Source organism: Anomalospiza imberbis, chromosome 11 (assembly GCF_031753505.1).
Source record: "Anomalospiza imberbis isolate Cuckoo-Finch-1a 21T00152 chromosome 11, ASM3175350v1, whole genome shotgun sequence".
NCBI classification, from domain to species: domain Eukaryota; kingdom Metazoa; phylum Chordata; class Aves; order Passeriformes; family Viduidae; genus Anomalospiza; species Anomalospiza imberbis.
Genome location: NC_089691.1, coordinates 10,387,085 through 10,412,003, shown reverse-complemented (window position 1 = coordinate 10,412,003; position 24,919 = coordinate 10,387,085). Strand labels below are relative to the sequence as shown.

Below are 24,919 nucleotides of genomic sequence, written 5' to 3'. Positions count from 1 at the left end.
TCACACATTGCTCTTAGTTAGAAAGATAATCAGCAAACTTCATGAGTGGAATAGGATGTAAAAGTGGGATTGGAGAAATGAAGAAAGCAGAAACTCCCAGGAGAGGAATGCAAAAAAGGCACTGCTGAGTTGGATCCTGGATCTAAAGCCTTCCCTAAGGAAAGTGCTTCATCTGCAATCATCAGTACTGAATAGGCTTTCTTTAAAAGCACATTGCATTTTCTGAGGGGAACTTATTCATTAGATGTTTTTGTAGTCAGACAATCAACCAGAGAGAAGGAACTTCACCTACAGTTACATCTCTGCTAGTAAATTAAACAACTAATTTACTCTGCTAGTAAATTAAACAGGTTCAGGAAACACTTCTTGGCACAGAAACTGAACTGTTGAATTATTAGAAAAATCATGTTTTGGACTGGACAAACTCCCCCTATCCCAGTTCTCAAGCATGTTTTGGAAACTGGCATAAGTTTGTGCATATTCTCAACTGGAATTCTTTATGGGAATATGCTATTTTGGGAGTTGAGAGAGTCCAGAGGCACAAATCAAGATAATGCTAAGCCATTTCTTCTTTATTCTTGCAGAATTGTTCTACAAAAATTTAATTACATGTGTTTGTATTCATATGGTTTACAGGGCTGGTTCTAAGTGATAAAAATAAATGAGAAAAAGACCATCATCTCTTTTTAGTTCTAGAGTTGGTACAATAAGGGGACATAACCTCTTGAAGTCAGATCCTCAAGTAGTGGCCAAGTTTTGCTCAAATGTGGGAGAAGTTCTGATATTTCACAAAGTCAGGCTAGTAGATTATTGACATAGAAATACTGATAAAATGATGTTTTAAGGACTTTATTTTAAAGCCTATATTTAATCTTTCTTCAATTTTAAAGCCTATATTTTATCTTTCTTCAATTTTAAAGACCAGGACTTAAGTACTCAGAATTGTTTCTGCTATTTGTTATTCTGTGTCACAGCACTGACAATCTCAATGACAAAATGGATATCCAATGGTTATGAAATCCTGTTGTGAGTAAAATGGGACAACAAAGTTAAGATTACTTCAGCGAAGATTATGGAGTATGTGACAACTGTTGGTAACTGAAATATAAGATTCTTTGTCTAGCCTTAGGTTGTACATGAAGCAAAAACTACATTAGTAAAGATAGAAATCTAATGTTCTTGGCTTCTCTAGATTGTTTTTTTGTTGGTTTTTTTTTTTTTTTTTTTGGATAGTACCACAAAAGTTTTGGATGAACCGTAGAAGCAGGAAAAGTGTTTTCTTCTTAAAGGCTGTGGGACTTTGTACTGAAGAAGATTTCAAGATTGAGACAACCTGAAACTTTGTATCATAGATTTTTTTACTGTGGATTTTGTGGAGGTTTTTTCATGTTTGCATGCAGAGGAGTATTACTATATGTGTAAAAGCACCTATAATATAATGTTTTAAATTGTTTAATTAATATATAAAATAAATCTAACTTAATTCCCCATAAATATACTTTGTGTAATCCTGTGAAGTATTATAAAGTGGATATAATGTGTTACCCTCTCAAAACAGTCTGGAAATTGTCTCAGTGTGTCTATATAGAGTAACAGATGGAATACCATCAATACTATGACATTTTTATAAACATAACAGTAGTGTGAAGCTCACACCTGCTATGTAATGTCATTTATTAGCTACTAATTAACCTTTGTGGGAGCAGGAGTTGCCATCCATGGTCAGGTGTTTTGTATTTCTTGTTATTCAGTTGGACACGCAGCTCCTCTAGAGAATCCACAAGGAGCACAAAAGAGGGAAGCAGCTGTAGTTTCAGTGTCAGTTTCGAAGCAACCATAGGGCTACTGGTTTTAATTATTTTCACATTATTCCTGAATTTGGTTGATCTAATAGGGCCATACTCACTGCAGAAATTTGCTTCCATTGGGAACTGCTGTGGTGGATAGAGTTTAGCTCCCCCAGCTCGGGTAGTTTTGTTTCTGCCCCAGTCCTCCCACCATGTGAATGTGATGAAGGCAGTGCCTCTGGCTTCGGTACTCAGCTGTTTAAAACTGGAGGAGACTGTGCTGCCAGTAAAAGGTTCCCTCACTGAGTAACTGCCCTGTAGTTCTGCTGGGGAAAGGTGATGGGTAGGGGTGAATAATCCTGTAATCCCAGTGTTTGTACATGCCAGGTTTGCTGTAGAGTTGGAGATCATAAGTAGGGAAGAAGATGTGTTTTCTGCAGTTTGAGACTTGAGAGGAGAACCTCAGCTGCCTTCAGATGAAGTGCCTCATGTTGACACTTGTCAGTAAAATTTTAGTATCTGTATTTACTTTTCAGGAGTGAGCTTGGCATTTGGAAGCTTAATTCTCACAGAAAAGTCAGTTGGACATTAGCTCTGAAGTGATTTAAAAAAGCCCCAAACCAGCATCTAAGAGTTTGCTAGTCAGTGCCCATTTAGCAGCACTTCTCTAGAACAGTCACTGTGCATATTCATGTGTACAATAGTGGTAGCAGTAATTTGGTGTTTCCAACCAGGAAAATAAAGGGTCATTGATAAAATTTAAAATGTTAAACCTAATTCAAGATGTTTAAGCTCTATTTGCTACATATGGTTAGAAATTCCTGGTGTTTTGAGTTTTACTAAGAAATATGTTTAACTCTCTGAAATATGTTGTAGAGCTGCTGCAAAAGCCTATTAATAGCCCTATTTTGAGATGTGGAAGCTGGAGGTCTTCTGTGAGATGGATATTTTTACTATTAAATTATTTTAGTATTTTTGCTCCATTTCTTACTGTGATATTAACAGCATCTGCCAGAGTAGTTTTATTTCTATCCTGACTAGATATAGGCTGTGCAGTACACAATAAACTGCTATATTATGTAATTACAAAAGAGTATATTTTCCTTGTTTGTTTTTTGCATTATAATACATTATAATGAATTCCTCAATGGTCTCCTGTGTGTTCAGGTATATTCAAGTAACACTTTTCCTTCCTTTGGAAAGCATGTGATCATGTAAATTAATAATAAATAAATTATACTAATAATTTTTAAAACCACAATAGCACTCTTGGGTGATATGCCATGAGGAAAGCAAAACAGAAGCTTAACATGTAGTGGAAACTATTTTGTAATTCAGTTTGACAGGTATTTGTAGGTGAGTACATAAAGAGGAAAGAACAGTCCATAGTTAATAACTGATGAATGCACCATCTCTGTGGACTTGGCTGATAGGGCCTCATTCTGAAGTCAACAGAAAACTGAATTTTATTTCAATTACTTTGTATGGAGCTTTTTGTTTCTTTTGGGTCAAGTGCTTACTCTAAATCTGATCACCACATCATGGTAAAGGCAATATTTTCTTATTTTTTAGATCTGTAAATCAAATTAGGGAAGCACAGAGGAATAGGGTGGGGCCAGGTTCAATGACTAAAGCTGAAATACATTTTCCTGGGTTTTTAAAGCACACACCTGCAGTTGCTTGCTAGGAATTATGCAGCAGGGACGAAGCTTCTATTTGTGTTTCTGTTTTTAAAGAAATTAAGCACTAAATAACATCCATCTTCATCAAAACATGAAAGGGAGCAAGCTGCTGCTAAAGTCTTAGTACCTCAGGTGAGAAGAAAAGAAAGATGTGGGAAAGATGAAGGGATGCACAGGAATTGAAGACAGTAACATTATACATTATGTGTTATTTTGAATTATTTATACTTAGAATAAGTAAACAATGGTTGTAATAAGTATGTTTTACATGCTTCTGCTTCCAACATCAGTATAGCATAGATGGAGGAAAATAAGAGACTTGAAAAATCTGTATTTCATATTTACTTGGTTTGGGCCTTAGTTGTGGGCTAATTGAAATAATTAAAAAAAATTGCCATTAATTTTAGTGGGGTTTCCATGGCTCCTGATGTGAAAGCAGAACGAACTGTGAATATGCTGCATTTTTAAGGTAGAAAAAAAATAAACTGAAGTCTGCTGGCCAAAAATCTATTTGAAGATAGAAACTGTTGACAAGTGCAAACATTAGGCATAGCGTCACATGGCACCTTATAACATAAATAGTGGTTTAAGTTTTACAACAGACTGCTTTCCTCTAACAGTTGGCTGAAAGATATGTCTAGTAGTTAATGGGAACCTCTTACAATAAGCAAAAGAAAAAAATGTGGTAGTTTACTTATATGATCTGGCTCTTTTTGTGCTTAATGGCACCCACCTCCATCATGGCACCAAGGACAACACAGATGGTCCTGTGATTAGACTGAAATGAGAACTTCCATCAGCCTCAAAGAAGTCAGCCTTAAGGACACAATTGCTATTATCCTACCCTTTGGATTTGGATTTCGGCATGGTCTTGAATATAAGGCATGAATGTTATTGAAGGGTTTGGATTATGTGACCCTGAGGTTCTTTGCATGGATGTTGTTTCTACTAATACAATAAGTAGATTAACTGTAAAATTCTGATTACTTTCCCCCCCCTGCTCTTGAACTGCACATTTTTCTAACAAGTCCTGTTGAGTGAAATTTGGCAAAATATTTTTTTCCCACAAAGCCCTCCAATGGTCTTATCTGTGGTGGGTTTCCTCTGTTCTTTGGTGCTGGCAGTCCCCTGCAGAGGGTCTGCTGCTCTGAGATGGGCTGTGATGAATTCTGCTATAAAGTTTATCGAATGACAGCAAGCTTAATTCATTGCAGTGTTGTTGCAGCCTTACGGCAGCTCTGTCTTCCCACAGTGATTATTCCTTGGAAAGAAGATTTTTAGGCTACTGGTCCTCTGTCAGGACACTTCTGGCTTTTGCTGGCTATCACAAGGCCCTTGATCTTTGCCAGTGAACGAGTCACAAAAAGATAAGGCAGAACCTGATGCTCCTTGTCTTTGCGTACAGACAGGAATGGTGTGACATGTTGTTTAAAAAAAGTCAGCAGGTGACACCACTTAGAACAAAAGTCCTGTCATCATTAACAGTACTGAGACAGAATTGGTTTTAGCAATATTAAGACAGGTCTGTAAGAAATTCTTATTTCACACGGAATCCAAATTAAGGGCTAAGCTGAAAATGGACACTTCTTGTGCCCTGAAGCATTCAGTGTAGTGACCCACGTTTTGTAGTGCTTATCCGTTTTCTTACAGACGCAGACTTGCTAACTCTTGAGGAATACTTTGTTTGCTTTTCAGATCAAGTGAAATTATTTGTATACAAAATCATGTCCCTTGTCAATTTCTCCAGGAACAGATTTTCTCTGTCCATATTTTTCATAGTTTTGAAACTATTTGAACAGAAATGTCTTCAAATAATTATGCAGATTTAAAAGCAATTGAACTCTACATTTTAATCATGGTTATTCCATTACTTTGAACTCAGAAAAAGTATTTGCCCTCTATTGCAATTATAGCTGAGGTGGGTGGTACTGTAAGAGTATGTCCCTTTCTTGGGGAAATACAAACCTTCTATGCTCCTGCTGGGGATGACATTCTAGCATCTCCAAATAAATATCTGTGGCAGCCAATTTTTTTAACTGGCTTTGGATAATTCAGATACAGCAATAAAGGGATTATACTAATTTTAAACATGATTGGTTGAAATCAATTTGATTTGACATAGTTTTTAACAGTAATTCCATAAAAGTTGTTCTTCTCGATGATGTTTAATAGTGGTGTTTATAGATGCATATGTGAGAGAAATAGAAATAAAACTGAGATTATATTAAAGTAACTACAGATCTGAATTTGTTCTTAAAATCATTGTTATGGCAATGAGATCAAGAGGAGACAGATGTAATATATTTGTGAAATTTTGTGTAGGCTGAGATATGAAGGTGCATTGAAGCTAAAGACTGAAGGTGGTTACTTATAATTGTATACAAAGCCATTAAACTAAAAAGAATTGATAAGAGGGAAAAATAGAAGAGGAACAAACCCTCTGTTCTTAGGATGAGAAGCCAGTGATGTTTATAGAAGTTTCTTTCATTCCCCTTAATAAAAAGCAATAAAATCTCAGGAATAATTTTTAATGCAGTTTGCAGTTTTCTTATGAAAAATGGTTTTCAGGCTTTGTATAGCAGCTAATCTGTGTATTTTTTCCCTGCATACTGTTTTTTGGAAAAAAAAAACAAAACAAAAAAAAAAAAAAAAAAAAAAAACCAACACAAATACAGATGTCATCTTAATTTCTTTTGCACTTAAGCCCAAACACGGATTCAGATTTCTGGGTTTGTTCTGTTTATGTAAATGCACGCATATGGCAATGGATTTTTAGACATCATGTTCTGAAGCACCTGCCTTTGAACGTTTCTGGCCTTCGGAGAACAGGGGCGAGAAAGCAATTTATCCTCTGCAGTTTTACGCAGACCTAGGTGTATTTTTAGGCTGTTTGACAATGAGTAACACACTCGCAGCGCTGGCTGGGTGGGGGCTGAACCCGCGGGCTGGCGATGAATGGACAGAGACAGACGCTCGCAGGACTCGGCTGCGCTGCGTGCGCCGCTGCTGCTGCTGCCCCCGGCGGCTCCGAGCCGCGCCGCTGGAGCCCCGGCTCCTCGGGAATGCTGGGAATGTTGAGTCAGGGACTGGCAACCCAGACAGCCGGGCTCGCAGCTGACTGAGGGAGACTCGCTGAGGGACAGAAAGACGAGGGACAGGGGCACACGAGCCTCCCCGACTGCAGCAGGTTCCTTCTCGTCAGCCCCTCGCAGGTATTCCGCGGCTCCGGCTCTCCCTGCTGCCGCCTTCCTCCGCGCAAATGGGATGCCAGCTAAACGTGATGTTGTAAAATCCATGTGAGGACGAAAGGCAGATGCAGTGATTTGAAAGGTGAGAAGCTTAAACAAGAATATGGCTGGGATGCATGACTGTAAATTTACTGTGATCAAGGAAATGCTGGATATTGATTTTTACAACTGTCTGGTAGCTGAATCTGGAGATGAATTTGCAGAATTGGCTTTTTATATTGCTTTGGAAACACATTATAATAAATGGGACCAAGTGCACATCTTATTCTGGTAACAGAGTGCCTCTCCCTACAGAATCGTCAACCAGAAACCTCTTGCAATTTCTATTAAAAGCAGCCATAGGAGTCTATTTTTTTTTAATTCTTTTTGGTGCTTAGTGTTTAAAAATATTGTTGTTGTTGTTAAAGTTTTCAAGAATAGAATTGAGTTTTGGAAATTGCTAGTTTTATACCTAAATAATGGATAATGTTTGGTGTTTTAAAAACCATGTCAGGAAAAAAGGTGAGAGATTTCTGCTCCTTTCTAGTGGCTGGCAAATGGAAACAGATGCTAACAGGGTATTATTTTTCAGTTATATAATTAATGAATACTTACTGGGATCCCTAATTTATGATGCTGGGATTCTTTTTTTTTTTTTTTTTTTTTTTTTTTTTTTTTAAGAAAAGATCATTTTAGGCTGGATAAGTGATGGATGTGATGAAGTCCACGCCTATATTTACCAAGAATACATAGATATTTTTCTGGGAGCACTACAGTAGTAATTTGATAGAGAAGGATGATTTTTTTTTTTTTTTTTTAATTAGTGTGTGATTGATTTCTAGGCGGCTACCTGCTAAGCCTTGTGATGGACGGATGGATGGATGGGAGTCTATTCCCTTAGCGGCGAATTGCTCTTGCCCCGGTGATGGGCACGCCGGCCGACCACTGGCATTGGCAGACACGAGCTCGTTGCACACGAGCGCGGCCAATAAGTGCAGCCAAGGGGAGGGCAAATCCTACTTGCCAGGGTTAGTTTTCTGGTCGGCTTTCTAAATCAGTGGTTTCACTTAGCTGTTGTGGTTCGGGATTTGTTTTTATCTCCATCCCTGTACCTCCAGCCTCGCGTGCGTGTGCAGGGCGGCCGCCTCGAACGCGGCCCCTTCCCGGCAGGCGCGCCGGGCGCAGGCCCCGCTCCGGCTCCCCCTCCTCGGAGGGCGGGGAAGGGAGGGAGGCTCCTCTCCATCAAGACGCTTCGCCCCGGCACTTGGTTTCCCCGTCGCCAGGCAGAGGACCGAGCGGATCCCCCGTGTCAGCCCCGCCGCCCTGCCCTGAGCGGAGATGCTGGGGACGCGCTGCCGCTCTCCTCCCTTCCTCCCTCCCCCGGGAATGGCAGAGCTCCGCAGCCTGGATGGGGGCGCGGGGCGAGCCCTCCTGCGGCCCTCTCCCAGCCCGGTGCGGGGGGAACATCGGGCGCTGCCCTCCCACCTCCGTGCTCGGCAGCGGGGCTGAGGGAGCCCGGCCGCCTTGCCGGCCCGGCTCCGCGCAGCGGCGGTGTCGGGGCTGCACGTCCCCACGGGGCCCCCACACCAATCCCTCTGCCGGGGGGATTTCCTCGGACTGTGCCCGTGGAAGGGCGGGGGATGGCGAACGCTCCCACAGCTCAGGTGAAGGAAACACCAGCCATGAAACCCCACCAGCAGCAAAGCAGGCGAAGCTCCCTCAGCCGCAGTCCCCTCAGGGTCGCATGTGCTGGAGCAGTGCATTCCCCGTTAGTTCCTTTCCCCGAGCAGCAGGAGGAAAAGGGCTCTTTTCTTTAAGGGTATGTTTCTGCACACGCAGAGTGTGTAATGTTATATCCAGGTCCCTTAAGGATGTTTTTGAGGGAAAAGCTTTCTTAGTTTCTTGATGGAAGACACTTAGAGTCCAAGCCTTGGCTTTGTGGGTGACCGTGTTAATGGCTGTGTGTGAAAGTGCCTCCCCATCTCCTCAGTGCCTTGAAGGATTTTTACTGCTGTTACTTTTGTTTGAAAGCTCTGTGTAAAATGGCTTTCAAAGGCATCAAGGTGAGTTAGCATTTTCACTTTTCCTGGAGGAATCTGGGAGGAAGGAGAGGCTGTCCAGTGAGTGAAGGGAACATAATTTCTTCTTCCGAAGGCTCATTGAGATAAGGGCAGTCCTGGGGTTTATGGCTGTCCAGCTCAGGTTGAACCTACACCTTTGAACTATGGAGAAGCCCCATCCTGTGTTTTATGAGAGCACCCAGGGTGGGGGTAGATCTTCCAGTTAAGAACTGAGAAATGCCTTGGTTAGTGTTTGAGTGCCTTATTATACTCATTATCCTCGCTCTTGTGGTTTGCCAGCATTTGGAGACCCATCTTGCTGCCTCTTATCCTGTGGGAGGTTCTTCAACTCCTCTAATCTGCTAGTCAGATTCTGGTGGATGGTAGCGTGAGATCCATTGTCCATGCCGGTCCCTCCTGCTATTCCTTGCCTGCTCTGAAGGCTGTAGAAAAGTGTGGGCCTTATTCTTAGCAGCCAAATACCAAAAGAACACATGTAACCATTTTAGAATGTCAAATATGTGATACTTAGAGAATTATCTATTCATCATGTGTTTTTGTGTAAGTATGCTCAAGGTGATATTTTTTCTTTTGCTTTAGAAAGATGATTGTTACTGACCTTTGAAGGATGACTAAGAAAAAAGAGTGGGCTGTTCACCCCTCAAAGAGGGTGAGGCAACCAGCCTGTGTGTCAGTTCCAAAGACCACATATGTTCCCCCACCTGTATCTCTTAGGGTGTTTATTATATTTTTATCCACTATGATGCATGTTATCATCTGTTTAATTTCGTTTTTAATGCCTGTGAGATATGGAGGATCTTAGATCCATGTAGGAAATTTTACTCTGATACAGATTTTTTTTTTAATTATTATGTGACCCCTCTTAGCTGTGATATTTTATTTGTTTGGTTTAGGATTGTGTTAAAATATTTTTGTTATTTAAGTCTTAGTTTTCGAATGATCTCATATGTACTTAGCAATTATGAGTTTGCCTCAATTTATTTATATTTTGCAACACTAACACTAGCTTATATTTTCTGTTAAGTCCTGGCAAAAGGGTAAGAGCTATTTGAAAGTAAAATTACTTTGTAATTTCTTTTTCAGGGTTATAATTGAAACTAAATTCTGAAAATGAACTGTGTAGTGCTGCTTCTTCTGAGTGGTACTTTGACATTAAGAAAATACAAAAGCATATCAGCAGAAACATCAGTGAAATGTTGTTCTGGAGTATTTTGGTTTTAGTCCCTTTTTAGAGATGTAAAGTATTTTAAAGAAAGAAACAATCTTTCACAGTCTTTCTGAAATCAAGTGAAATAGACTTATGTTGGTTTGTTACTGCTTGTATGTAAGATGCAAAAAAACTCCCAACCTGTTTGCTTGGAAAGCCGGAGCTGACCACGTGTGTGGGTCCAAGGGCTTTTCTAAGCATGGATATCCAATGTTTGTGTGAGAAAATGTGGGTGTCTGAATTAGCACTCTGGAATTTAAATTTTGTTGTTGCTTTCTTGGCAGTTGATTTCAGGGATTTTTATGATTAATTTAATGATGGTGGCTTTTAGACTCCCAGCTTTGGAATATCTTAAGTAGTCAGATTTTGTTTTGAAGTAATGGAAACAATTAGGAACCACATCTCCTTTCAGGGACAGTGTCTCAGGTGCTGAGCTCTGCCAAAGGAGACGGGAGCAGCAAAGGCGTTTTAGCACTTCTCTGGATAAGGCTCCATTACTGCTACGCCATTTCTATTCTCAGAAACTTGGAATTCCTTCATGATATTAGAAATTTAGACTTTGCAATGGGCAGGTGATGTGCTGTCCCTTTACTTTAAAATGAGAATGATGAGGGAGATGTGTAGAGTTGGAATTTCTGTGCTTTTAGGAAAGCAGAAGAATGTGTCTAAGAATTTGAGGTGTATGTCAGTTTCAAGTTGTGATTGGATGTGTGGGAGTCTTTAACATTTTGGATGTTTAGCAAAGCTGGAGCTTTTCTGTGAAATTTTAAGATTAGGTTTTTGAAGGGTGATACTTGCTTTCTAGATTATCTTAAAAACTCATTCAAAGACAGTCTTGCAGACTGGCATTCACTGGAAATGTTTCAGACTAGTTACCATGTGGCTTCTTTAATGATCAATGTACTTTTTATTTGGTTGGAATACCCCACTTGCAGTAAATACTGTTTTTTTTTTTTTAATACTCCCCACTGTTTGTCCTGCTTATTATCCTAGTCCTCTAACTGAAGTCATAGTGCAGGTGTAGAATCTAGCATCTAAATTCTACAAAAATTGAAAATTGAGAGGTTTTCGAAGTGATTAAACTCTCATTGTGTGAGAAATGACATGGGACATTGAATAGAGTAAGTGAATAGATGAAAGTGGTGTGTGTGTATATATAAATATATATTGTATAGGTATGTGTGGAAATGATGCACTGTAGTTTCAGGAAGTCCTGTGGAGTTGGGCTGGGAAGCCACTGGAGAAAGCATTGTGATTGCTTAGTTGGATACAATGTGCAATTTATTTTGGAGGAAGTGAAAGAAATGTAACAAATCTCTGCCATTTCTGAATTTAGTCCAAAAGTGCATTTGCACAGAGCACTGGTAATGTGTGGGGCAGTTTCCCTCCAAGTGAATAACTCAGAACACTTGGGATGCTGACTAATGGGACATAATCTTTTCCATACATTGAGTGGTTTACAGAACACATCTTGCTCACTTCATTCCAATTCCTCATGGAGGTTTAATATGTCTGTACTTGTGGTTACACTGTTTTGTATGTTTGGGTTGTTTCATTGCAAGACTTGGAGGCCACAGTACTTGAATTCTCAGGAGCTGATTTGTCTTTGTCAAATATGAGTTGAGTCTTGTTAGAAATTTTGCTGCTGCCTTTTCCGTTTTCAGTGTTACCTAAACACTTCTCATGGTCAGTAAAATTAATTTACTGGCTATCTACTTAGGTATATATTTCATCATCTCTTGGCACATGCAGTGTCTGAATTATTTAATTACTTGATAGAACAGCACAGGTCTGTGTTATTTCTGTGATGGTAAGGCTTTTGGCTTAAACAGTTTTCTGTAGTGCATTCTTTCCCTCAAAACATATGGCTGAAATACAGTTTTTAGCACTTATGTTCTTTGAACAATTCAGATTAGTGGACAAATATGTCCTGGTAAATAAAGCACAGTTCTTTTTGTTTACCTATGTCCAATAACAGTGGAAGAAATGGGTACTCTCAGGAGTGCCCATGCTTCTCTGGAAGACAGTTTGCTGTGTACAGCAAGTTTATTTTTGATTAGCTGAGTCTTGGCAGTCATGATGTACCTCAGCTTTCATTTATAGACCTCATTTGAAATCTGCTCAAACCATTTGTTTTTCCTTAAGGAAACAGTTACAGTAACATCTGTCCTCAACGTCAAATGTTAAGTCAGGTGCCTGTGAGGACTTATAAATTGCTCTTGTGAACTGGTGTGGTTGTGCTTAGCTGAGTGTGAGCCCAAAGGGGGCAGATTGGGCTGTGCTGTGAAATTACGAGCTAGCCACCAAGTGCTTGGGGAACTCTTCAACTCTTTTGGTGAATAAATAAATAAATGAAAAGGCAATTCCTGAAGTGCAATGTCTTCTAATTGTTCCAGGATGCTGATTCTATGATGAATTGAAAGCTAATCTGCTAAATCACTTGCATTGCTTACAGAGCCCGTAAGTTCCTTGGACAGCTTTGATCTGATGTGGCTGAAGCACAGCCAGTTTTTCTTTGGCATGGTACTGAAACGTGCATGCTCTTGTATCTGATCAAAGACAGAGGAGAGATGTTCTACAGGTTTTTACATTGTGACGGTTCAGAGCATGCTGAATGCACGAACATGCTTCTAGTTTTGCAGTTTGAGGCTTCCTAAATATCCCAGTATTTAAGTATTCTAAGAAACTGCTGGAGGCTGCACAGTCTTAATAGCTGATCCTATGACTATTTTGTTGCCTTTTTACAGAGAATGGAAGCTTTGTAGCAAAAAAGAAAAATATAGCTTTATCTTGCAAATGTGTAAGCCCGTGTTTAGTAACATTCAAGAGAGTAGCCTTATTGAATTCAATTGAAAGTACTCCATTGTGTGAGAGCATCTCTGTTGGTTTCTAAACCATTAAGAGCTATAAATGCATCTTAAAATTAAAAATATGGCATAATTGTAAAAGACAGACAATTTTAAAGCATAGTTAATGTGAAAATAGACAAATTTACAGGTCCAACTATGAACTTGGTCAATTTCCTTTTACAGTATTTTCAGTTCTTAAGTTATTTCACTAAAATGAATGTAGTCTTTAATATGCATTTAATATATATATTACTAGCTGAACAACTTTTTGTTTCAAAGAATTGGTATAAATGCTCACAGTACAGGAAGGTCTGGTCTTTATGGTTTTTCCTAGGAAACTCTTATGTTTTCTTAAATCATGCTTATTTTTAAGCTCTACCTTCTCAAAAGATAATTCAGTCTATAACTGTGTTTCTGTAAATTTAGTCATTCAGGTTAGGTAAATGCTGACAAAAGCAAAGCATAACTGTGCTAATAATTAGGCATAACTTTCAAGTAATCCTGAAGAATGTTGTGTTCTTTTACATTCTATTATTTTTCCCCAAAAAACAGTTTTAGTAAAAATTCAAGACATATGATTGTTGTTGTTTTTCTTTAATAGTCATTAAATGAAAAGTACCGTTTGCTGATTTACCAAGTGCCTTAGAAGAATCCTCCACAAAATAGTGGAGTTTGTAAATGCAGGCTTGCATTGATAAATGAGAATTCTTATTGAGAAGGGAATAAAAAGCAAGTGAATAACAATTGCAGGATGGAAGGCATGATGAATACAGACTAGGATGCAGAATTTAGCATACAAGACACCTGCATATATGCAAGGACTGAAATGTTAGGAAATATTTCTCTGGAAAACCAAAAGCTTGCTGGGTCTTTAGAAATACCTGTGTATCCTGAGAACGTCATTATGGTGTGGGGAAGTTGAGAACCGAAAAACTGAGCAGGGACAAGCACTATTTTGGAATTTGTGTTTCTATCCCTTGTCGCTTGTGATTCACACCACCCACCCTCCCACCTGTCAATAAAAAATAGAATGCCAATGTTAAGAGCTGCAGGGAGCAGATGGGCAGCAAAACAATGACATAGTGAGTGTGGGACTGGGAGCTTCAGTCAGTTGCAGCTGAGGTGTTTTACCCTGCACCTCTGGAACTCTTCACATCACTGTTGGTGCTTGTGCTTCATAGTTTAAACAAAGGGTAACCCTAAACATCCCTGCATCTGGGGGTGACTGTTTAATCAGAAGGGACTGGATAGTAAGAAAGGCTCAGCACTGGCAGGGAACTTTTACAGACTCTATGTGGTTGTGTTTGCCCAGACTTGGCAGATAGGCTGCCCTATAGCTTTTTACAAAGATAGTGTGTGTTCTCTGGCATAACAATCACAATTAGATGTGATGGTTCTACCTTTGCTTGGCTGTAGAAGCCTTTTTTTTTTTTAATGTTCAATTTTCAGGTCTTTAACATCTTGCATAACATCAGAAAAATAAAATGAAACAAACTTGAAATTTCTCACCTTCCTTAAGTATTTTAGAAACCCCAGGAAGACTTGTCAAGTGCAGGACTGCAGGAAATAATTGTTTTAATGGAAGTGTTAGAGATATTAAGAGTTTGAGCAAAAAGAGACCTAACTTGAAAGTTATAAAAAATGGAGATGTCAACTTGTGGAGTTTAAATATTACTTATTTTATTTAAAGCCTAATTATTATGATGTTATAAAACAATTATAATGTCTCAAATATTGTAATAAAAAGTAAAATGCTTTGAAAGAAATGCACCTTTCTTGAACACTAGGCTTGTTTTAAACCCATGAAACTTGTATAAAAGAGTTAAAAATGTATTGTTGACCCTTCACTTAAATATATTTGAGAGTAATATAATTGACAGTCCTGATAATGGTGTCAGAACTGCTCGCTTTTCAAGATTTTTAATATGGCATTTTGAGCAAATATTTCAATTGGTGGAGTGTTCTGATTGCATGACAAGTGTTCATTGCTGTCACTGCACCTGACAGCATTAGAATGCCTGACAACTTTATTTTCCATATATGTCATTAGATGCATATTAAGCAGCCACTCCTACTTTTGCCTTCATATTTTCTTCTGTGTGAAAGAGAAATGAAAGGCAGGCAGGCTTGATGTGAGCTGTTCCTATGAGGTGCTAAATGCCAGTTCTTCCATGTAGCACTGATGGGAGTTCAGGGCCATGAACAGCTCACAAGGTTAAAACAAGCTTTGGAACTAACTTTATTTACAACTACATATGTGTAATTTTTACAACAAGCTACAAGAGAGGGGATAAATTAATATCTGTTAACTAGTAAAATGTACTGTGCAGACTGTATTAAATCTTAAATTTACATAAGAAATGCAGATTCAGGACACTGTAAGCAACCTAAATGAAAATGTTGCTTTTGAAATTGTCATATACGCTTTGTTTTTCAATCTTGTAAGGAATAGTAGAGTAGCAGGAAGAAATGGATTATTTTCTTTTTCAGATAAAAAAAAGGTGGGTGAGAAGAAGTTACTTGGTCAGCCTGGTAAGCAGGAAAAGAGAGCACTTTGTCCTTTTAATAGAAACAATGCTGGTTCTTGTACTAACACCATATGAAGAGCATTGTATTTATATATTTTTTAAACTTTATTAAAAGATGACATGCTGGGCTGCTCACTCAGATTAATGAAGAAAGGAAGGATACTCTACAACTGATTTGGGTTCTCCATATCTAGTTCATAACAGCTTGCTGCCTTTTTTTTTTCCTTTACATCAGCACTAATAGCAAAAAACATGTGAAGAAAAGAATATTCTCTGCTGTGAGAATGTATTGTGCCACTATGAAAGCAGTAGAAAACCTAGGTAAACAGAAGAAAGTGCTAGAAATATTTCTGACTCTTAGTCACTACTTTTAATTCACACGTGCTCCTGGTTTTCTGTGTATGGAGATGTTGTGTTTTAAATGATGTTATAAAAATAAAGAAATCATTGTTTGCTAGGACATGTTTTTATGGAACAGGTTTTTTTTTTTTTCTGTCAATTTCCTTCCTTTTGTGGTGCCTCAAAGTGAAGTCCTGGCAGAGAAAATATGAGCATTGTCTTCTTTTGGTTTATGTATGGGGAGCTGTATAGTACTAAACAGTTTCAGACAGTTTGCAATCGGATTGATAATTTCTGCACTTAACTGTCACCATATATTCTTTGGGGAGGTAAACTCTAAAGAAGAGGTTTCCTTAAAGCTTTTGGTACTTTTACAAATGTTTGAGCTCTTGGCTCAATGTTAATATTGGCAAGTAGTTGTGCAAAGCTATTAAGTATTTGGCTGATACCCAAACTTCCTGCTGACTAGGTGATTCAGGCCGCAGGAGGGGACACTAAAAGCCTAAATCATCCCTCAGCATGTAAGAGTGTGTAACCACTGAAAATCAGAGCTTACAGGGTACTGTGTATAGAGTATTTCAAGCAAACTCTGTAATTATATCAAATGTAGAAGTAAGGATTTGGAAACTAAATTGAGTGAGGTCTTCTAGTAGCATCCATATTACAATCCTATGCCCCAGGTTTCTCAAAAAATAGAAAGCTAAAAAACAAATAAAATGACTTGTCAGACTTCAGCCACGTGGGCAATGTGAGCCCATGATGTTGCTGTGTGCAGAATGCAGGTGATCAGGTGGGGCAGGAATGTGGAGAATGAGGCAAGCTGAAGTTGTAACCGGTGTCAGGGGCACTTTGGCATGAATGGGGTCAGGTCTGCTGAGGTTTTCAAGGCTGATGAGAGCATGGGGCAAAGTGTCTAGTGCCTGCCCTCCTGCCCCCAGCTAAGAATGCATGCTTAATTTTCTGGACCCTAAAATGATCCACATAAAATAGAGTTTTGTTTGTAATGCAGAATAATAAACTTGTGATTATAATGGTTAATTTTACATCATGTACATTAAAGGCATTTCTTTAAAATAAGAAAATATTGAGCCAAGCAGGTAAGCATCTGGGTTTTTTTTTTTTTTTCTAGTACTAAGCTGATTTGGATTTTAAAACTCAACTCTCATAGGAAAATGTGTGTAGTGGGTCTGCAGTCTGTCCCTACCAGACTGAAGGAAGCTGGGTGACTTTTTTACTCAGAGAAGATTTTAGGGAGATATGACCTTTCTGGCTCCTTTGTCGTGGCTACTGCAACATCTACAACTTTGGTAAAGAATAAAGAGTAAAGAGTACTTGAGAACATTAATATTCCTGCCTCCCTGTCCAATTAAAATAGCAATATAAAATAAATTTACCTGTCAAAATAGAACTGTCTATATCTCACCTGTCCACTCTAAGTTCAGCTCAGTAGGATGGCTCTGTCAGCTGGTTCTGTTGGAAGATGGGATCTTTCCTCTCTCTTTTTCTCCAGGCAGTGGATGATGATCTGTGTGGCAATTGTTGAGGTCCTGAGGCTGATGCTACTTCTTCATGTCTCCAGTTCCTGATGTGTTGAGACACACAGTAAATCTTCCTGAAGCTAGGAAAGCTCTATGTAAAAGCAGTAAAGAGCAGAAAATGATGCAGGTGCTTTTTCTCCCCTCTTTCATAAAACAATGGTGTCTGGCTTCTACTGTGTCTGAGACTTCACAGCCATAAAGAAAGGCTCCAGTTTTATCCTTAAGAAGTACACATGTTGAAAAAGCATATTTCCATGTGCTTGCCTTTTTCTGAGGTGTTTGCAGGAAAGTCAGTCTGTATAATTCAGGTTGTAGACAGTAACAAACTGCAAATGGAAATGGAAAAACCCAAAGAATTTTTTCAAATTCAGGGTTTTGAGCTTTTGGTCTATGAGCTGTCCTTAATAGCCTGTTAAAGTAAGAAAATCAAGCATATCATCAGTGTGTTTGTGTTTACAACACAGAGGTTTCTGTTTTGTTTAGGATACTTCCAGGGGGAAAAGATAAGAAATTGGAAATGCTGTGTAGGTAATAACACTGGTTGGTGGTGTTTTGCTTCTTTTTTCCTGTTGCTTTCAGAATTTTCCCAAGCTTATGGAAGTTACAATGTTCAATCAGCATTTGAACATTGTTTAAGAAGTTTAGTGAGAAGTTAGCTTCCCTTTGGATAAGGAATGAGGATCCTTTTTTCTGTAGAGCTCAGTGGTAAGCACTGGAGTGCTAAGCAAGATAAGTGTTCTCTGATATAAGAACTTCCAAAACTTCACACAAGTTGAGAAAAGAAAGACCACAACTAATAAGCTCTAAAAGGCCAAACAAGTACCTAAAAACATATATCAGAGGCATAAACAGAAGGCTAAGTAAATTATTAAGTAACTCTTAAGTAAGAAATGTATTGATTTATCAGACTGAAAAGGAAAAAAGTATGGACATAAGATTCAATATTCTGTACCTTTGCTTTTGAGGATCAACAAATTTATACCCAACCCCACCACCTGTCTGTGTGTTATATCTGCTGTATTTAGGAATATTTTATTGTGTGCAGTTTTAATTGACACTGGCATTTCCTGCCAGCAGTATTGTTTTTTTCACCAGACTGGAGTGTAGTGGTTTTTTTATGGAGTGTTTTTGCTTTGTTTGTGTTTTTTGATTGAGTGAGGAAGAGGTTGGGGTGAATTCTGTCAGTTTTGAAGATTTGTTGTTGCTCTTGCTCAGGATCTGCCAGGAGCCAGTGGAAGGAAAGTGATCTTCTGCTCTGGTCTCATGGCAGATTTGTCTATGAAGGAGCTATGGAACTATTTCAGGCCACTAGAAAGATACAAGGATGGATTTCTCAGAGGGCTTGCTGACTTATTTGTCCAGAGGATGGCTGGCACTTGAGAATTAGTATTAGCAGTTGCACTGCCCCAATCACCATTATGAGAATTTTTTTTTTTTAATTGGCCAGTGTGTTGAAGTTGAGATGGCAGAAAAGCTGAACAGGTTCTTGTGGTGGACCAAGCTGTGGGTCATCTCTTGAATGCTGCGTGAGAGATGAAGAGAGGGGCAGATTTGGACAGTGATGATAAACGCCAAACCTTGAAAAAGTAAATCAACAAGATTCTTTTATATCTGTGTGCCTTGGGAATGAATTCTGGAGGCTTTAAGAGGGTAGTTCTTTATGCCAACAATATTTTTCTTAATATAAATTTCATATTGTCAGTCATTTAAGTCTATTAACATAGCAGCTAAGGTATGTTATTGGGCCCATGTTGTTCATTCCAACTTAGTTTAACAAGTTTTAGCTTGAAGTTTTCTAGCAAGAAAGAAATTAGGAGTTTTATTTTGATTGAAATTAGTTTGAAAATGCATTTTTAACTAATCATCCTAAATACAAAATTTATAGCAGATTTTATTTTTATTTTTGTAGTTATTACCCTGGGAAGTTGGTTTTTCTGATATATGGTGATTACTTGTAAGTTTATTTTCCAAAATGAAAACTTAATCTTATAATATTTTTTTTTTCAGGTCTGTCTTGGGAGGAAAAGATTTTGCCTACTGGAAGAATGCAGTGAAACTGCCAGCATTTCTAGCCGGAATTATTAATTTAACATTAAACTTTAGTGTTACTAGTTTCTTACTAAATAGTACCTCAAAGTAGAAGAAAAATGTATGGAAGTGCAAGAACAATCAGCAACTTGGAAGGAAGTCCCTCCAGGTCTCCCCGCTTGCCAAGGTCCCCTCGCCTGGGCCACAGGCGAACCAGCAGTGGGGGAGGAGGGGGGACAGGGAAGACGTTGTCCATGGAGAACATCCAGTCCCTTAACGCAGCCTATGCAACATCTGGACCAATGTACCTGAGTGACCACGAGGGTGTAGCTTCTACTACTTTCCCAAAGGGCACAATGACTCTTGGAAGGGCTACAAATCGAGCTGTGTATGGTGGCCGAGTCACAGCCATGGGGAGCAGCCCCAATATCGCTTCTGCTGGACTGTCACATACAGATGTCCTTTCTTACACTGACCAGCACGGAGGGCTGACCGCATCCTCACACCACCACCACCACCAGGTTCCTTCCATGCTGAGACAGGTTAGGGATAGCACCATGTTAGATCTGCAGGCTCAGCTTAAGGATCTACAGAGGGAGAATGACCTTCTCAGAAAAGAACTAGACATTAAGGACAGCAAGCTGGGGTCCTCTATGAACAGCATCAAAACTTTCTGGAGTCCTGAGCTAAAGAAAGAGAGAGTATTGAGGAAAGAAGAAGCAGCCAGAATGTCAGTTCTTAAAGAACAGATGAGAGTTTCCCATGAAGAAAATCAGGTAAGTACTTTTGAAAGTTTGTGTTGATTTACAACCTAGCACTTGATGTTTTGCTTTTGGTACTGTAACCAGTGCTGGCACAAGTTTGATATTTGCCACAAGTATTTTATATCTTGGCATATTTGCTCCTGACTGCTAAACTGCAGGAAAGCACACTAATAAGAATCCAAATGCATGTTATAATTTCCTTCATGCAGCATCCCTTCACATTTTAGATGGGTAAAATAACTGTTGTTACCATTTCTCTTATGTTTGAAACTTTCTCTAGGGTTTTTATGCAACTGTCTAAATGTTGTCTTGGCAGCATTTTCTGAAGAGGTAAATGAGCTACTTTTGAAGAAGTGTAAATAAATATCCAGAGGCATATTTTGTTTAAGCTGTACTGGGAGTTAACAGTTTTAAAGCTAAAAGAAGATAAATCTTCATATTCAGCTTTCTGTACTTCTGCATTACAGAATGAAGTTTTCAGTGACATTTCAGAGACCTGCCTTGTAGTAAATGACTATCTTGTAAATATGTATTTCAAATACTTCTATTCTCATAGTAACATTATTTTCCTGAAGTTATAAAAAATTAAAGTATTTTAGTCTGGATGGATAAATCTATGAAGTCAAACTTTGAGACTTAGCTATATCAAATATACAGCTATATATACAAAGCTATATGAAACAGCAGTACAGAATAGATAAAAAAGTTTATTCTTCCTTTTTCCACACACTTTTTGGCTTCTGGTCTTATTTTAAAGCTGCTCCTTTTTAGACCATCTGTTAACTTTCCCCAGACAAAAACACAGTCCTGTGTTTCTCTCACTTCCAGATTCCAAATCTAAACTTCTTTGCTGGCAGGCAGCAACAACTGAGAGTTTTAATTTACTTCCAAGTTTGTGATCAATTAGAGCTTCTCAGCAAACTTTCCACCTTTAGGCATGTCATGAACCTAAATATCTACAGAGCTGGCAAGTCTGTTACCAGTTACTTCAGTGGGAAACTGGCTGGGTTGTCATCAGGAATTCAGTCCAATGAATTAATTTATTACTGTCTTGTGTAACTTTTGTATCCAGACTGATAATAGCAGTTGCTGATTATTTATAGCAGATGCACTGGGATGCTGCTAGAACCAGTATTAACAAAAAGATGCATGGTGGAGGTTCTGTTTTTCAAAAACTTTGTTGGTTAGGTACTTAATTTGGTGGTAGTTGGTGTCACCTTAGGAGAAGAAATATTTTAATAGACTGTGTTTCTTATGGAAATGTCACATTAATATTTTATACTGATATTTGGAATTTGAATCTGGCATTAGAGACTTTGTCACGCACCTGTGAGGTTCTGTTTTGGTTGTTCTCCCTAAAAGCTAGTTTTGCTTATCTTGAGGGAAAGTAAACTAGTAACTCAGTTCTGAGTTCATTCATGTTGTATCTTTCTGACAAACTCTCTTGTTTTCTTGTAACAGCAAACCTGACAGAAGCGATGCATTTTGTCCTGTGTGTATATTTAACATGAATCCTTCCTCTATCATACACAGAGATTGGGTAGCTCTATTCCGTTGCTAAGTGTCCAAACATTCACAGAAGAGGACAAGTAGTACAGTGGTATCCCCAGAGAGTGCTCCTTGTGATCCAGCTGCTGTTTCTTTGTGCTTAATAACTCAGTGAACTTTAAATTCAGCCAGTTACATTTGGACCTGTTTAAAATGCCAGTGTCCACAGGCTCTTCCAGCCTAACATACTGTGAAAAACCACCGTTTTCATTTGGTTTTGCACTAGGCTTCAGCTGCTTTTGCTAGGATTTCCTGCTCCTTGTACTGAAAGAAGCAGTAAATAATTGATGTCTGGTGCCAGTCTCAGTGCCACTTAGGACTTTACAGTGCCATTATCACATCCCTCCCTCAGCTCTTTTCCAGACAGGAGCATCTTGCCATGTGTGGTAATTCCTTGTGAAACAGTAAGATATTTTTCAAATCTATTACATGTTTGTGATTTTTTTTTTTTTTTGAGGTGAGGGGACCAAAACATAAGATATTTTTGATAGGGTGTAAAATGAGTTGTGTTGATGTTGTAGTGTTTGCCCTTTTATTCTGTATCTCTCTCACAGAAATTACCAACAATTACTTTCTTCTTTCCAATTTTGGATGCCTTTATTTTTGCTGCTACTGAGTACTAAGCTAATATCTTAATGGAAATATTTATCATAACTGGTGAAAACCTCAGCATTAATTCTAACCAGTTTAGATCCCAGCTTATTATGCTTAAAGGTGGGATTATTTTCACTTGTGTGCCACTTTTATCTCCCTGAATTTCATCTGCCAACCTCTGACTATTTGCTTAGTCATATAAAATTCTTCTTTGCATTTATTTTTTTGTCTTTATTGCCCTGAATAACCAATCACCATGAGGAAAATTAGTCATCATACTGATCACCCTGTTCTTTGGGCTACTCAGGAAGTATCAGTCAGCACAAACCCCAGCCACAGGTTCCAGTAAAACTCCAGGGACCTTCGGTTGGTTTTAGGAGTCAACCATGTGTTTCTGCTATTTCCTCTCTTGTAATAAAATATTTGTGTAAAAAAGCACCCATGCTCTTAGGTAATTGCTGCTTATTTTTCTTGTAAGCATTTGGAGAGGAGCCTTTCTGAAGGAATGGCTTTGGAAGCCCAAGCTGGCTGTGTCAGCTTGTTTGTCGCACTTATTCAGGAGGCTATTGATTCTTTCAAGCAACTAATTTAAATTAGAATCATCAAAAAGCTGTAATTTTAAAGAACAAAAAAGGCCATGTGCTCTATAACATCTATCCTAAAAGTGGTCAGTCTGTCCTTGTGTGTCTGAGGTTTACTGGCTTATGAAACTTTCTTAAAAATGGAGTTGTTTCAGACTGAAACACTAAAAAGTGTTTTCACATTGGCTGTCCATTATGAAAGTGACCCTGCCTGGATTTCTGGGTCTCCTGGCAAAGTTTGGGAGCTCCCAGGAGACTGGAGAAGGGCAAATCTGCCTACCAGAAAAGAAGTGAAATGAGAGAATGAGTGAAATATGTTTCATATTTTTATAGTGGATTCTGAAAAAAATATTGCAAAACCCAAAGAATTATTTGGAAGCTGTATTTAAAAAAATCATCGGCGACTTCTAAATATAGAGAGGGGAAATAAAAAATACACTAACACCCAATATGGATTTATCAAAAATAATGTCAAAGATGTCTGATTTTTCTTGGATGACAGGAAAACACACCTTATGCATAATGGAAGAGCAGTAGCAACATACTGATATTAAGAAAACTTTGTCTCAAAAGATTTCCCTTTAATGAGTTGGTGGGAAGCACATGACAGGAAATTGCTGTTACATGGAGATGTATTTGATTGGAAGCCTATGTAAAAGTGTAACAATCAGTGATTCATTGTGAAATTGGAAATGTTTCCAGTAGGATCTGGTAGGGATCTGTCATGTGCTTGAGGCTTTCATCAGTGTCCTAAAGGATGGCTATGTTATGCATCCAGATAATGGCAAGGTTGGGAAGGCTTAAAAACATCCTGCAAAGTAGGATTATAAATGAAAATAAATTTGCCAAATAAATGAATTAGTTTGAAATAGTAGGGTCTGTTTCAACAGGAAAATTGATGAAATTCAACCTTTTGGAAGCAGTAGGAGATCCATGAGGAAGTTTATGGACAGTAACTTGGACATTTCTGTTTTTCTTTTGAAAGTTGTTATATCTCTGAAAGTGTAAGCTTTCAGCACCTGTACTTTAGTATCACAGCCCACATTTAGTTGGTTTTTATTCTGCATATTCTTTGTGATATTTCTCGCAACATAAATGGAATTATTTTATACATGTGTTGGCATACATAGGGGCAGGAAGTACTCTACATGTTTTTAACTATTTAAAGTAGTTCTTCATCTTGGAATCATCCATTTACCATGTCTCAAACAGAGATTTTGCTTTTTTCCCCTAGGTAGATAGTTAATCTCTCTAATCTGGCTTGATTAGAAGCTTCTAATCATGTGCAATATATATGAGAGTTAGTGTGGAAGGTTTCAGTGGAGAGCAGAAGGCCATGAGGTGGGAAGTGCTGAGAAGACACAAGACATTATTCAGCAATATTCATTTCCAAGGTTGTTGCCTGCCTGTCAAGAGGGGAAAACTAATTTATTGGGATTAGCTGCTTCTAATACAATATATTAATGTTTATCAGTTTATATGCTGCTTTTATGACATTGCAAAAACTGAATCACTGTGATATTTTTTAAAATGCCTATTAAGCCCTGTTGCACAAAATAAGTCCCCCTTTACTTACTTAAAAATGTAATCATTTAATACTACATAATTAACACATAATGGACACTGTGTGCCATAAACAGTAGCTCTTTTTCAGGCATGGCATGATTATATTGGAAATAAATGGGTGAGCATGATCCTTTTTTTCCCTTACGAAAAACCAGGTAATTTTAATTGACTTAATGTGTTCTTTGAGAACACATTACAAGTTTTGATCTTTTGAAGTTTAGTTCCTATCCTGATACTGCAGGAATTTACTTCTGATTAATGAGATGGAGAGAGGATAAAAAGGATAGTGAGCAGTTCCTCTGGGACTTACAGTTCTGAATAAAAAATTTGCTTGGAATAGTTTTTCTCCAAGTAACTTTTGTCCATCTGTAGCAATGGGAATAACTCAGATGCTGCAATTAATAGAATAGAGCTGATAAAATAATCAGTAAAGGGAATGTGTATTTATGAATTTAGAACTGTGAGTAGGTCAATGTTACTTCACAATGTGCTCTTCATTTTCACTTTGATTCATGACAAGTATCTAAATAGAACAATAAGAAAATATATTAACAAATATTCTGAAATGGCAGTTCCCTTCTCTGTACTAATTAAACTATA

General features: G+C 38.3%; 1 protein-coding gene across 16 annotated transcripts in view; it reads left to right on the top strand.

Annotated features, from left to right (window-relative positions):
• The first annotated feature begins 2,068 nt into the window (after positions 1-2,068).
• Positions 2,069-24,919, top strand: part of ERC2 (ELKS/RAB6-interacting/CAST family member 2) — a 414,962-nt gene continuing 392,111 nt past the window's right edge. For 15 of the 16 annotated variants that reach the window (XM_068201794.1, XM_068201804.1, XM_068201803.1 and 12 more), the window contains exon 1: positions 19,249-20,042. In XM_068201794.1, coding sequence (XP_068057895.1) covers positions 19,386-20,042 — 657 coding nt within the window. In that variant the 5' untranslated portion in view covers positions 19,249-19,385. Of the gene's footprint in view, positions 2,288-19,248; positions 20,043-24,919 lie in introns of those variants that run through there. The other variant, XM_068201809.1, reaches the window with a different exon arrangement.